This window comes from Phallusia mammillata, chromosome 6 (genome assembly GCF_965637545.1).
Source record: "Phallusia mammillata chromosome 6, kaPhaMamm4.hap1.1, whole genome shotgun sequence".
Taxonomy (NCBI): Eukaryota; Metazoa; Chordata; class Ascidiacea; order Phlebobranchia; family Ascidiidae; genus Phallusia; species Phallusia mammillata.
In genome coordinates this window covers 3,347,605-3,363,462 of record NC_137257.1, presented here as the reverse complement: position 1 = coordinate 3,363,462, position 15,858 = coordinate 3,347,605, and the positions used below count along the sequence as shown (strand labels likewise).

Here is a 15,858-nt window from a genome sequence, read left to right as displayed (position 1 = left end):
TTGCTGGCAGTCAAGTATCTTTCAGGGTTTAAAAGTCATTGGAACATGCATGGCGTTTAATTTGCGGCACCAATTCGGCACTTTTCGCCTTGGAGCACACTAAGTGAGACGAGTAATCAAAAACGCGCAGCTTTATCTGCTAATCAGACGCTTACAAGCAAGGCCTTGACTTACAAGCCTGGAGTAGCAGAACGTGTTGCCTCTATCTGTGTTGTGCACTGTGTTTTATGATTGTTTTTGTTTTTTAACGAAGTCGCGAAGCCTTTAGTTAAACCAGGGTGCTGTGCGTCCGACTTTGTGGAAAGCGCTTACGGAGTTAGGTAGACAGTCCTGAGTACAAGATTTAAAGTTGACAGTTTCTAGGCATGGTTTAGCATGGGTAGTATTGTCGCCAAGAACTGCAAGGCCCCTTTTCAGGGCAGTTCAATCAGTGTAATTTTTATTTATATAATTATTTTACGACCGAACGATGTCATCTTACTGTTTTGTCAATGTTTGGAACAATCTGTGACACTTGACTTGCAACGTCATTCCAATTGATGGAATATTGGCATTGTGTTCCTTCATGGCATTCAGGACATTGACAAGTTGGTATCGGAGCTGACCAGGAACGGTGAAATCCGCATGTGATCATTGATGGACCCTAAACAGTTTTAAGGTAAAAAAAAATTGACAATTCCACTAGGACAGTGGTTCTAAACCTTTTGTTTATCGTTACGGTCTAGCCTAGAACAGCCAAATGTATTTCATTGAACGCTTGATTAAAAGAACGATATTTACAATTTATGACGTCAGCGAAGAATGACGTCACGAAACTAAAAACTTGTAAAGTAATTCACCTATCAATATTTAACCTAGGATATCAATACTCGGCAAACATTTACCATCAATTAGTTGTTGCTATTTACAAATATTAGGCCAAAAATAGAAAAAAACGACCCTAATTTATTTTCAGAAAAGCTAATGTGTATTCACGACGCCCATAAGCTCTGTTTATGGTCACATAATGAAACAAACAGAACCTTTAGAACAAAACCAGGATCGCAAGTGAAGGTGCAATCGGAGTTGAAGTGGTACGTGGAAGAACATTGTTGCATTCGGTTTACTTCAGGAACAATAGAAGGACAAGCTGTAAAATACAGACAGTTTGTATAATATGTCATGTTATGGCTGTTAGGGGTTATGAAAAGCGTACTTACACGAAAAGAGATAAAACAGCGCAACGGCCATGACTACTGCTATTAAGATTAAAAGTATTGCGAAAAATGTGCACATCCATTTCCAGTACGTTCTTCTTTTGTCTACAAAACATTTAACTTGGTATTAAGAATTATACAGTATACAGAAGAATGTAGTTGTGATGAAACGTTAGAAAATTATGTCAGAAATAACGTGGTTTCCAAAACATATACAAAATTGAAATGAAGCTATGCTTAGCAAAATCAACTAATAAAACAGTTTTAGGCTTTTCTTTAAATCAGGTATAAAGTCTATACCTCTGGAATGTTTACCTTAGTATAATTGCCAACTGTTATGATTAAAGTTATTGTAACAACAACAACCTAACTTTACTTTAACGAAAACATTAACAAAATAGCTAATTTGAGTCGCAGTAAATGAAGAGTTTGACTTTAACCAGCTTAAAAAAGAAATACAAAAACGAGACTTCAATTAAGTCATCCTTACATATACAGGAACATTACGGGACTGACTTGAGTCATCCCGAAAAGACAAAAATAACTTTTATGGTGTAAATTTTTGAAAATCAACTTACCTTCGGGTAATACATTTTCAGTGCTGTTTGAAGAATCACATGTAACCCCTGAGGGATCGGTCAAAGTGTCCGTGTTGTCTGGAACCCATGACACGACGGTTCCTTCCGAATCTGACAACTCGTTTGGCGTGTCAGATATATACACGTGCTTTGGAAATGTGTTATGCTCATTTGCAAGACCTTGGAAATTTTCAAACAACACGTTATAGGTAATTTTGAGCTACTTTTTTATTTTTGTGTAATGTATTTTGTAAAAGTTAAAAAAGATGATTTACACTACAGATGTGCACAAGCCCAATGTGCAAAAATATAACCAGTATCTTTTAAAAACAAACAAAATAATCTTAAATTTGGTAAAAGCATCAAGTCAATCAATTATTAGGTACAGGCAGTTCACAGTGTTTCGACCTGTAAGGTTTCATTAGTGCAGCTGGTGACAATTGTCATCTCTTAAGAGATAAGCCGTATTGGCTAGTGTGTCGCCATCCACTTTTTATTTTGTTTTAGCTTTCAGGTTTTGTTAGTATAAGACGGTCTTCACTGTCGTAATAGCTGTACTTTAGTAATCTTTAAGACTTGACAGAGAAACGTTATTATAAGTTATAAACAGTAATTGTTGAAACATTTGCAATAAAATCAATATACATTAAATACAAGTAAGAGATACCTCGTTTTGCTTCGTTTCTTAGCAGAGGCGAAAACTCATTGTAAGTGAAAGCTCTGTTGCCATGGCTATCTTGTCTGAAGGCAGCCCGTACAAAGCAAATGTCATACCCAGAGCCTTCTTCTTTGAAAGGACCAGGTCTGGAAGCTTCTAGAACTTTCTGTGGATACTGAAACAGACCTTCCAGGCTATCATCATACTTTCTGTCTGCTCGAAACGGTAAACTCCTTTTACGTTTTGTGCCTGATGTTGTAAGTTTTCTTCGGGGAATTTTTGCCGGTTTCGGCTCGCTGTCTTCAAACATGATTTAATTAACTGGTACTGAACTGACTAAGTTGTCTGCGGTAGTTTTAAGAGGAAATTGGATGTTTGGCTGTCGCACCCTTGGCAGTCGCAGCTCTCAAGTTTCGCATGGTGTTGGAAACACCAAATGAAAATTTAAACGAATCTTTTTGTGTTCCTACACTTTATTAGTATTTGAAGTCAAAACATTCCGGCACTTTGAAACCTCTTAAGTTTTTTTCATAAACTTTGTTCGTATACAGCGCTTTAATGCGGAAACTGTATTGGTCGACAAATGTTCTTGAAGCAACTACCAAAAATATACATGCATGCTTTGTTACATGCGATGACTACATACATTGCAGAGGTTCCGTATTAATCTTCAACATGATCGCATCTTAGTTTTTTAGTCGTAAGTGAGACTGGCAATGACATTGCTACGTGTACCATATCCCTTCTCTGAAACAGAAATTAACATTCGCGAGAAAATTCACTTTTATTAATGGAAAATGCAAAGCGAATGGTGGCAGTGATTAAAATAACTAGATAACTTTTTGCAATAAACTGATAAATGTATATCTGTAGTAGATGATTGAACTATTTTAATAAACCAAATTGAATAAGTAAATACTGTAAATACTTGAAAAGCTGTAACATTTATGTTTTACTTTTCAACACTGCTGTGATCAACAAACAAAACCTGATGTGAATCATCGCAGAGTAAAATTTTCCACAACAAAAACAAAAGCGAAAGTAAATTCACTTAAAGTTTGGCCAAAATACTATTAGTGTTTCGTTGTTGGCGATATTTTGCAATTTGTTGTTCCGTGTTTATCTTTTCGGGGTTTGGGCTGGACTAAAACAGCAACAATGTCTTGCAGCAGCAACCAAGAACCACCAGAAACTGTGACAGCTGAAAACGTTGATAGTCCAGATTTTAGTGATACAACTTGTTTAGTTGCAGTGCCAAGGTCGTATCTGGAGAGAGCAGTGCCCACCTTATCGAAAATAAAGGTGTAGGCATTTTAAAATCTGCCACGATTCAACAAGACGACTTCTATGATGTCAGCGGCGTTTCATTCGACGAGAGATCACCTTTAATTCACCGAGAAATCGCCAAACCGAAACGAGGTTAGTTCAAATGCAAATTGAAGTTATCTTGTCACCAACCTGCAATCGATTTGAAAGAATTTTAAACAGGATGCAAATAAAAGTATCTGTTAGCTTTGCACATCATAAGTTTTATGTGGCGTATAGTAACCTAAAAGTTATATCAGATAATTAATGTATTGGTTTTGACGACTCCATATACATAGGTTGTGGTTTCTATTCCTCTCTCGGTTGCTTGTTTTTCCTTTGAGCAAGAAACTTACACGGCATTGTTCCAAACCAGAGGTTGAACTAAATGAAGATCACCAAAAATCACATAAAAAACACGATAGAAACATACAGCTCGACAGCGGACGCATTGTGAGCATAGCGCATTCAATCGTTGCCAAGTTAACAAGTGCTCTCTGTTAGCACATATTGCTAGTATAGAATCTTCAACTCTACATCAAATTCGATTTTATGTAATAAGCAATATCTTGCAGGTGTTCGAGACGACCAGCAAACGTTTCCAAAGTTGGTTTATCTCAGCGCATCACGGACACAACTTTCAGACGATATCAGCACACCTATCTTATACTCGATACAAGATTCACCTCGGAGTGAAGAAAATGAGCAGATTGATTCCATTGGTACCAGTTCTAATTCCGTACAAGGTAGAGGTAGAGAGTAGTTGCTTGTTGTTATGTGTATTATCCTTATTACTTCAAATATTTTTCCATTGATACACACTAAGTGATTGTCACCCAGAAAAGGGGCCCGGAAAGACGACTGTCGTGGATTCGAATCCCACTGTAGGCTAATTTTTTAGCCTACGCATTGCCATATGGAAATACCGGGCGACCGGCTGATTTTGTCAGTCGCCTTAAATGGACCTGACGTACTTTGATTTATATATAAATGTGCCGTGATCGCTCGTCTATATAGACGTTTCAGGGCTGATCTTAGTTTCATATTGATGCTCATCTTAACTGATAATCCCCTCTTACGAAGTTGATGTGCAGAATACGAGGCAGGCCGTTGCCGTGCTTGTGATTTAATTTACGATGGGTTCACCGCTAAGCCTGAGTAGCTCAGTTGGTAGAGCGCGAGACCCGGAAAGACTCCTGTCTTGGCTCCACTGCCACTGTAGGCTAGATTTTTCCTACGCCTTGCCATATGGGAATGCTTGGTGACCGGCTGATTCGATACGTCGCGTTATATGGGTCTTGCGTACTGTAATGTGGCTACTTTTAATACTCTTCGACTCAACCAAGTTAAAAAATGAAGACTTTTTACAACCAACAGAAAACGTTCATTATTGTAGCAGATACCAAAAACACTTGTTACTTTGTCGAACAAGTGGTGAGTGTAGAAAAGTTAAGTAATCTATTTATTTTTTTAGAAAAGAAGCCGTCAAATCGAAAAATTTGGATCCTTTGTTCAATGATACTTGTGCTGTTACTTCTTTTAACCGCTGGCATTTTGTTCTACTTCTTTTTAAGTAAGTTAGAATTGAGTTTTTGAATAGTGAGTATATCGTGAAATCGGCAAACTTCAGGTCTTTATACAATTATACTTCGTAATACCAAACAAATCCTGTTCAAATCTACATTTGCAGAAACGTTTGCACATCTACTACGAATCCAAAAATACTCTAATATCTACTAACCAAAATGTTAACAAATGACTATACACAATGAAGTCTAAATTAGCAGAGAACATGTTTTTACACGAAAAAAATCCATAAGAACGATTTAAATAGTATAGTTAATAAAAATAACCTTAGTTTAAAATGTTACGTTTGCGTCAAGAATCCTGGGATTTTTATTAAACTGTCGTGTTTTCGATTCTAAAACAGCAACTTCATAAAGTAGTTTGCAATAACAAAACTTTTACTTGACCAGAATCACCAAATAGCTTTTTTTGTGTCTGCAAAATTTCGTGGTCACACATTTGTAATATAAAATTTCGTTACATATGTTTCGAGAGTCTTATATTTTCAGCCTGTCCGAATCTCCCTCATGATGAAAATCGTATTCAGCAATGTACATCCGCGAATCGAATGCTTTCCTCGTGTGACTTTAGTTGCAAACCTGGTTTCATCTTAAAGGTAATAAAGATAATTTGCACTTGTAGATAAACAAGTAACTTAGATAGTTGATAAGAATAGTTGAATAACAGTTAAAAACAGTGTACAATGCGAAAAACAGGAAAAAGACAGTACCTTAACCCTTTTTATATTTGTTAAAAAAGTTTTTTCTTGAGTAACAAAAAAATATTTATAAAACAAGCTAAACTGTAGTTGTGCACAAAGAGCGATTAAAATGAAAAAGCAGCAGCAACTTTTTTTATTGTATTATCGAAAAACTGTCAACAATATTATCTTTTATCTATCTGTCTTTTCAAATTCTTTGCTGACAATTTCAATCAAAATAATTAGCACTCATGTCACGTTCTTTCATAGAAATATTACAACTATGTCACGACATAGACGTTCTATTTTAGGGTGCATCCAACGCCACTTGTCAATTGTCACGTAAGTGGTCAGCTCCCGGTCCAACCTGCCAATGTCCAACTTGTTCCGAAGGACCTCAATGCGAATATTCAATAGACTGGAATAAAGTTTCAGAGACATTGTTATTAGCGATGGTTTATGTTCCTAAATTAGTAAGTTTTAATCAGTAGTCAAAACAAAAATTAAAAATATAAAAAATTAGTAAGTTTAATCAGTAATGTGTTCTTTGAATCAAAATGCAAACTTTTAGTAAGACAATAGGTGAAATTTTATTTATTACCAATTCATTATTGTCGTAAAAATCGTAGATTATTTGGTTGCAGTAACTGATGAAATTAAATACATTCAAATACTTGATGTACCTCCGAGTAATAACAACTGATGCTTTTTGCAGGTCCAATACGGCAACTACAAAATTGCATGTCAAGCATTTTTTGAATTTCCTAAGTATTACTGTAGATGTAAATCTATTAATATACCAGGACCAGCATACGCAAGATGTAGTCATTTTTTAAGCGTTCCTGGCTCTTGCATTCACACTCTCGCTAACCTAATATACAATGCTACACAGAAGGGATATTTGCCTATACCATGCAATGAAAGCGAAATGAAATACTCACTAGATTGTCCTCCCCCAAATAATTAAATTCAATACTGCAAAGTCGGATGTTTTCTGAATTGTAAATTGCAGTTTTTTGAAGTTGAAACCGTAGCAGTGTTTTAATTGTTTCAATCAAGACTCTTCCTTTTGCAAGAATTCGTGTTGCTCCTAGTTTCAAAATCGGATGTATGTTTCAAAGTACTCGCCAATAAAGAAACCTACAAATAAATTGCAAACATGTTTTCACTTAATTGGTTTCCTTATGATGCAAATGCAAATACAGCTAGCAGTAGCTGCAAAAACGTGTACATGAAGGGCGATGTTTAGATGTCACACATTCTCTCCAAAATAACCATTCACGGACCTAAAAGAAACACTTAATAAAACCCGCGAGTTGAAAAATGTTTAGGTACACGTGAGATATCGGTAGCTAACAAAAACTTTCTATCGATTCATTTAAGTCTGTCGATTCTGAATGCACGTTGTCATGTAAACCGCAGCACACAATTAAACAGATTTTTTTAGTGTATTTTATTTAGCTGCATCTTCTTTCATATTGTTTTAGAACTCTGCGTGAACGTAGTTTAAACTTGCTTTTGAACGAGCTTTTGAAACTTATTTAATTAGTTGCATTTAAGATGTATGCACACGTGTTCAATCATAGGCAAAATTAGAATTTAAGAGGTTTGTTTATACTGTAGCGGGCTCTCTTACTACGATTATCGTATTTTTGCATACTACAGCGAACCGGACAGATTGCCTTCTTTCTTTGACTCTATTCTTATGCGGCGTATTCGCACATTGTGTTTTAATTCAGATGTATCTCGAATAAACACCTCGCTACAATACGACTGTTGTACTGTAAAGGGAGTAAAACACCCCACAAGTAATAATAAGAAAGCCAAATGAGAAATCATTATTTTATTTTATTTTCAGGTTGCTTACGACTACTTTGAAACATACATCCAATTTTCAACTAAGAGCAAAAAATAATTATTTAATAAGTTCAAAAGAGTCTCGATTAAAACAATAAAAACACTGGTACGATTTCATCTCCAAAAAAATGTAATTTACAATTCACAAAACTTTGGAAACTGTTGTATCAAATTCAATTATGGGGTGGATGACAATCTAGATAGGGTTGCATTTCGCTTTCATTGCATGGTATAGGCAAATATCCCTTCTGTGTTGCATTGTGTAGTAGGTTAGCGAGCGTGTGAATACAAGCGCCAGGAATGCCAGAGAAATTACTGCATTTTGCTTGCTGCTGAATTGGTATGTTAATAGATTTACATCTGCAAGAAAACTTTAAAGATGGTATTTCCAAAAATGCTTCACATGCAATTTTGTAGTTGCCGTAGTGGACCTGCAAAAAGGATCAGTTGTTATTCAAAGGTACATCAAGTATTTAAATGTACAAATTTTCAACAGTTACTGCCACCAAATGATAACGAATTTTTACCAGAAATTTTTTACGGAAATGGTTTGGATAAAAAACCTAGGTAATCCTTTAATTTTGCCTAAAGTTAATTGCTTTTGGATTTAAAGAACACATTTTTGATGAACGTTTTCAGATGTACTTACTAATGTAGGATCATAAAGCTTTGCTAAGAACAACGTCTTTGAAACTATATTCCAGTCTATTGAATATTGGCATTGAGGTCCTGCTGAACAAGTTGGACAGTGACAGGTTGGCGCGGGAGCTGACCAATGACGTGACAGTTGACAAGTGGCATTGGATGCACCCTAAAACAGAACGCTCATGTCGTGACATAGTTTTAATCTTTCCTTATAGAATAATGCAGTTGTGGTATTTATTTCAAAGAACGTGCCATGAGTGAGAACTACGTTGCAACGTTGTTGACAGTTTTGCATAAAATAATGCAAACAGTTTTGCAGAAATTTTTTAACTGCAAGTTAAAGTTTCATTTTTCGTTTTTTACCATTTTTGTGCATAAATGCAGTTTAGTTTGCTTCATATAAACATTGTTACCCAAAGATTAAAAACAGATTTAAAAATCGTTTTGCAAGTGGTTTTTTCACTTTTTTCTTTGTACACTTTTTCAATCATTCCATCTCCTTGTTTATCTACAAATGCCAATCATCATTTGCACCTTATATAGTTAGAATATTTTAGTTTACCTTGTTTATCTACAAATTCCAGTTATCTTTAATACCTTTTGGATGAAACCAGGTTTGCATCTAAAGTCACATGAAGAAAGCATTCGATTTGCAGATGTACATTGCTGAATACGATTGTCATCATAAGGAAGCTTGGAACAGACTGGAAATATTATACCTCAAATTACAAATTGGTGACCACGAAAATTTGCGCAAAAACAGCGCTATTTGGAAATTCGAGTCAAGTGGACATTTTTTCATGGAAACTATTATAAGTTATACAGCTCTTTTATAAATAGAAAAAGCAAAAGTTAAAAACAAATCTGGAAATGACCAAACTTCCACAATAGTTTCATGACATATTTTCTGCTAATTTTGTCTTTATTGTGTAATATCATTTGTTAAAAATAATCTAAACCCGCTATCTATTATATGAGTATTTTAGGTTTCTTTTAAGCAATGCATAAACTTTTAGATGTATGTTTAAAAACATCGAATTTGCGCGTAAAATCTTTAATTGTTTCAAGTTCTAGCAATGGCTCTTAATGATAAGTGTCACTTTTGCGTTACTTACTAATCTAATACTCAACTCTAACTTACTTAAAAAGAAGTAGGACAAGATGCCAGCGGTTAGAAGGAGTAAAAGCACAAGTATCAACGAGCAGAGGATCCAAATTTTTCGATTTGACGGCTTCTTTTCTAAAACAAATCACTTATATCACTCAACGCATCTACACTTCACACTTTTTCGGCAATATAGCAAACGGTTTAAGCACTGCCACAATCAATACATAAGCTGTTGCTGCCAGGCATAATATCACATTTTTTACGATCAACATTGATCGTTTTTTGTAGGTTGTAAAAAGTCTTTGCTTTTTGTTACTTGGTTGTGTCCGAAAGTATTCAAAGTAGCCCGTTGACTATTGTTGGCTCGAGTAAAGCCGATGGAACTATTCCAAGAGACAAACCTTCCAACTACAATTCAAAACAACCGACGAAGTTTCGATCCTAGCTAACATTGCCAAATTGCTTGCAAACGTTACAGAATGCATGTTCGCATTTAACCTGGGTCAAAACGCTTGCGTATTTCCTGTTTGCCATGTTATGACATAATACGCTATATATATGTCATAGGGACATTTGAGTTAAGCAACAAGAATTTCGTCAAATACACAAATAGCCACAGACGTCATAAAACTCGGAACCCTCATCCCTTATATGTAAGTTATTTATATGCACCGCGTTTGTCCAAACAGCAGCTCTTTGTGAATGGTCTCTTGTGTTTTTAGTCAACGTCTTTAACACTGGATTTCGTAATGGAAAATTTGATGCATAGCGCAGCGTTAAAGGACAAGTCTATATTTGGTGCGAACGCAATGTTTTATGCCTTGCTAGAACTGTTAGCCTCCCCCTTTAATATCTTAACTATCATCTCTACACCATGTTCATTGTCAATGGATACCGATTGGCCCAGGAACTTTTTGTGGTTTACGACTACCAGTTTGCAACATACCGACTGTCTAAATTAAACCAGTACCAAGGCATCAAAGTTTTAGGGCTTCAAGTCCGACAAATCACCTATACAATACCGTGCGAGCGAATATAACGAAACAAAATTTAAATATGTTGGTCAATTTGTACACAACTAACCAGGGGAGGCTCGTGCGAGGGGGCTGCGGAGCTGCAGCACCCCCTATATTTTTGCTTGACATTCCTATTCCAAGTTGTTATACAAAACAATCTTTACATATAGTTTTTACGTTTGATCAGTGTATACTAAGAATAATTTTTATGGCATTAATCGGCATTTTATTAAAATAAAAATAATAAAAATTTTGTATTATTTAAAAAAAATTTTTTTCTAAATAACAATAATAATAAGTTATCTATGGCGGAGCTGCAGCCCCAGTTTCGTGACGTTTCGTGACGTTTGCAGTTGTGCGCATGCGCACTTGGAAAAGCTACATGCCGGGCGAAATAGGCGAGAGGGGGCTGTGGCTGGCGCAGCCCCTCCCGTGACGTAGCGCTAGTTGTGTTGTCAGTGAGCTCCAAAGCCAAACCCGTGTCATGAACTTTTACGTTCGACAGTGAGTACAGTTAAATAATTATTTTGCCATCTTTAAATTTATTGTTTGACTGTTAGTCGTGACTTTTTAAGATGACTGTCAGTGGGCTTCAGTTTTTGCAGTTATCATTGAATTAAAGGAAAAAAATGGTCAGCTAACACTTTGAAAAGTCACGCTTAATCTTTATAATAAATAACTGAATTAAAAGTTAAGAAAATATGGGACAAAAGATCTGCTACTCCAAATATGTCATGCAGGAATAGGCAACAACAAGAAATACGTTTTAGCTCTTAATGCTACCAAAGAAAAACTGTGAAGTTAAATGCCTCACTGAAATTCAGGCAATATCAAATGAAGAACAAACAATTGTAGAAGCAGCAGGAATTTTGAAATACCTGAGTGAAGACAATTTAAAGTTTTGGTTTCTTAACACACCATGTGGACAGTATTTGCAACCAAGTGCCATCATTTGTATTAATATATTGGACATGTACTGTTTCTCTAAACCAGTGGTTCCCAACCTGGGGTTCGCGGACCCCCAAGGGGTCCGTGAGATGGTTTTAGGGGGTCCGTGGAAGCACGGACTTTCTTAGTACCATTAACCAACAGGACAATATTTTTAAGTTTCCAAACCGTTTTTACGATCCTGCATATAAGTACCAACTGTTTATCAAACCTTTGGATTAGAAAACTTTTTGTGTGATTGTGATCGCTATTGTGACATCACATCACACATGAACAATAGAACTTATAGTGCTTTGTTTCAAGTATTGTACACTCTTTATTGCATTGACTGCTACAGTACAGAACTTTATTGAGATTTAAGGACTGTAAAGGTTGATTAAAATTCTGCCCCAAAAGCGAAAGTATAATAACGTATAATGCAAGAAACGAAAAACATAACAAGATTAAGTTACTTTGGGGGTCCGCAGACCTATAAAATTTGTAAAAGGGGTCCGCGACTACAAAAAGGTTGGGAACCACTGCTCTAAACAGTAGTTGCTAAATTGCTTCACAGGAAGTGTTTCTTAAGAATGAACATTCTACACACATGATAGAGTGACCACCAAGCGCATCCTATTGTTGACAAAGAAAAGCTAGTTACTGAAATGAAAATGTTTCTGTAGATCTGATGTTAATGATTACTTTGAAAATAATCTAGATGATGTTTTGACAAGTGAAATTACTAGGATGAAAAATCCTTTTTGCTGTTTCCATGAGTCTTTCAAAGACAAAACAGTTCTTATCAACACTGAAGGATGCAAACTTTTCTTAGGAACACCATTATTTCCCAAAGACTTGCACTTGCAGTGCTAGCACTAAATAGAAAAACAGTTTCTTAGTTGTCATTTGCTATCAATTATCATGCCCAAACTATAACTGTATCATTCATTTTGGTTGTAAAAAGGAAGCACACGGTTTAATAATATGGTTTAAATTTAAGTGAGAGTGTTGTAAATTTTAATGCTTGAAGGAGTTTTGCACTAAAAAAAGGAATTCTAAGCTATTTGCCAGCAAATAAAGCAGGTATAGCAGTTAAGAATTTTTTATTTATTTATTTTTAGTGGCAATAATCTGTGAAGTGTCTTAGACTGTGTTGAAAACGCTGACTGTGACTATAAGCTACTTCAGTGAAACATGACCATTTTTTTAATGTTGTCCAACTGAAATACTTCGACCTTTTTCGACTCATTTATAACTATTTTATTCGTTTACTATTTTTTGTGTGTTTTACCGTATTTGCGACCGCTTCGTTTCGAGTCTGTGTCACGTGTGTTTTTGTGCCACATTATCACTGCATGTTATTGAGTTTGGCCCGTCGTTGTGCAAGTAAACAAAATTTCCCAATGATACCGTCTGCTGTTTACACTCGTGTACATTATTGCGTAACAAAAATTACGTCACAATGGAGTTGCTAATTAAGATTTGTATTACTTGTTTTTCTACACAAAACAATGGCTAGAAAACTCGCTTAATCTATATAAAATTTGGAGCAGCACCCCCAGAAATTTTAGGCACGAGCCGCCACTGCAACTAACACTCTCTACGTAAAAAAAACTCTACTAAAAGAGCAAAATTGGTATCATGCCTAGCAGCAACATATAGCTAAGTAGCTTTAAAATGAAAAAAAAAAATTTATCATGCTTTTTCCCACCTGTTGCCAAGAAGTTAGAGGTACCAGTAGAATCAATCAACTCATTTTCCTCACTCCGAGATGAACCTTGTATTGAGTATAAGATAGGCGTGCCGATATCGTCTGGAAGTTGTGTCCGTGACGCGCTGAGATAAACCAACTTTGGAAACGTTTGCTGGTCGTCTCGAACACCTACAAGATATTGCTTATGGCATAAATTCGATTCCGAATTCTTTGGGTAAATTATGGATTGAAAAAGAATACTGGTTAAGCATTTGCAGAGTTAATGATACTATAGAAGAAAAATGTGTTAGCAGAGGCATTTTTTAAATTTTGTTTAGTGTACGGGGAATCTTTCAAAAAATAATCTGGTGTGACTTTTAGGTTACGATAGTAATTGTGACACACAAAGTTAAACTAGCTTTTACAGCTTTTACGTAAGATTGGTTTAAATCTCTTGCAGATTGCTGACACAAGCTAACTTAAATTTTCAACTGAACCAACCTGGTTTCGGTTTGGCGATCTCTCGGCTAATTAAAGGTGATCGCTCGTCAAATGAAACGCCGCTCACATCATAGAAGTCGTCTCGTTGGACCGTGGCAGCTTTTAAAATGCCCACACCAGTATTTTTCGAAGAGGTAGGCACTACCTTCTCCAGAAACGACTTTGGCACTGCAACTAAACAAGAATTATCACTAAAATCTGGACTATCAACGTTTTCAGCTGCCAAAGTTTCCGGAGGTGGTTCTGTGTTGCTGCTAAAAGACATTGTTGCTGTTTTAGTCCAGCCCAAACCCCGAAAAGATAAACACGGAACAAAACGTTGCGATTCAACAACAACAACAACAACACAGCAACGCCAACTGTACTTGGCCGCTTTTACGCGAGTCACTTTCGCTTCTGCTCTGCTATGTTTTCCTTGACATTGACTCACGTCGAGTTTGATTTTTGATAACACCGGTGGATAAAACAATTAAGATGAACATGTATATTCATTACTGGGGTCAGCCCTGGAGTGTTTATGCAGACCAGTGACCATGGCACAGTCTAATATATACCTGATTATGCGCCAGACCTTCAGAAGGCGTCATAACTCATCAAGCCTGCCTTCCAAACGCTCCTGTCGTGGGTTCGAATTCCAACACACGCTAGATTTTGCTATCTTATACTTTGCCATATGAAGGAATGCTTGGTGACCGGCTGATTTGATGTGTAACGTCTTCAGTAGGTCTACTTTACTACGATTCGTGGGAAAAGGTTTTTGGGACAAACTTCTACTTTTTTAAAAGTTTGTTTTGAAAGGATTTGATTATTTTCGTTTGTACAAGTGGAAGCTTGCAGCATCGAACCCTTTCTATTTATTTACAATATACGTTGTTTGACATTGCGGCTTCATCGTGGTTTATTACTATCGAATGTTACCCACTTGTTACCCACAATTTCGGCGTTAAGTTAGAACCCATTTAGTATCATCACGATCAAAATAACTGATGTGAATCATTGCGAAGCTAAATTGAAATTCCCTAAAATATTGCCAATTCACGATTGGTTATAAAAGTATTCCGTGTTGTCTTGACTTTGCAAGGATTTGCTCCTCTACCCGTTGCGACATCCATCTATTTGGAGTGGTTTTTGGAGTGAGCAGTAGTAAATTAAGATTAAATTTTGTGAAAATTGTTAAAAGTTTAATGTTGATTTTTAAGACAAATATATTATGTTTTTCTTGTTGTAGCCAAAAGTCGTTCAACGCACTTATTTTCCCTTGTCTACAAGGAAGTTTTACTTTGACTCATTGCACGAAACTTTGACTCATCAGTTAATATTCACACACTGCTTGTGGTCTCCTTGGATCTGATTAACGTTACTTTATCAGGAAGTGGCTCCTGGCGCGAATAAATCGAGCATTTGCAAACTTAGCAGGGTTTAATCTGGAAACTTTTCTAGAGCAATATCCACATACATACAAACTGTTGATTTTTTATGCAATCAACTGTTTTTCCTTACCAATTCAATTACTACGAAATTGTCTTTCAGAATTGTGACGTTTGTTTATGTGGCAGGTAATAACAGTGTCCTGAAAGGTAAATGAAGGCAGCACTGACTGAATTCAACAACTAATCGTTCTTTTTGTGCTATTGATATGATTTTGGCATTGTATTATAAGGTTAGTTGAAGATCCGCGTGATTTCGTATGCTTGTCTCGAAAATTTGTTGTAAAAAATGAAAATTTGCAATTTCTCCATTTATCAAACATCTTTGTTTCAAATCTTTGTTTCATTTTGTTTCGCTTCCATGATTATGCTCCAAGTGGGCAAACGTCTTGAGTCAAACCATGTGCTATGTATTTTGGCGTAAGATAGTTGTTCAAAAAAAGGTTCAGTAGAAAATTCTTTTTAAAGGTGTCTTCTTAAAACTCGTTTAATTGTGTGCTGCGGTTTGCACGACCCTGTGGAGCTAGAATCTACGCATTTAAATGAGTAATTGAAATGTTTTCATTCGCTACGAATGTCTCACAACACACTAAAATATGTCCAACTCACCGGATTTCATTACTGGTCTCTTATAGCATGGCCGAGAATGGTTAGGTTGGGGCAAAAGTCTATCATCTAAAC

General features: G+C 36.0%; 1 protein-coding gene across 1 annotated transcript; it reads left to right on the top strand.

The window, feature by feature from the left end:
• Positions 1 to 645: 645 nt before the first annotated feature.
• On the top strand, positions 646 to 7,129 carry LOC145233098 (uncharacterized). The gene is made up of 9 exons (XM_080097763.1): positions 646 to 658; positions 1,029 to 1,073; positions 1,796 to 1,983; positions 3,679 to 3,851; positions 4,313 to 4,483; positions 5,212 to 5,310; positions 5,813 to 5,919; positions 6,315 to 6,476; positions 6,719 to 7,129. Exons 3-9 carry the CDS (start codon positions 1,862 to 1,864, stop codon positions 6,968 to 6,970), a joined length of 1,086 nt encoding a protein of 361 aa, XP_079953889.1. The 5' UTR covers positions 646 to 658; positions 1,029 to 1,073; positions 1,796 to 1,861; the 3' UTR covers positions 6,971 to 7,129.
• Positions 7,130 to 15,858: the final 8,729 nt, after the last annotated feature.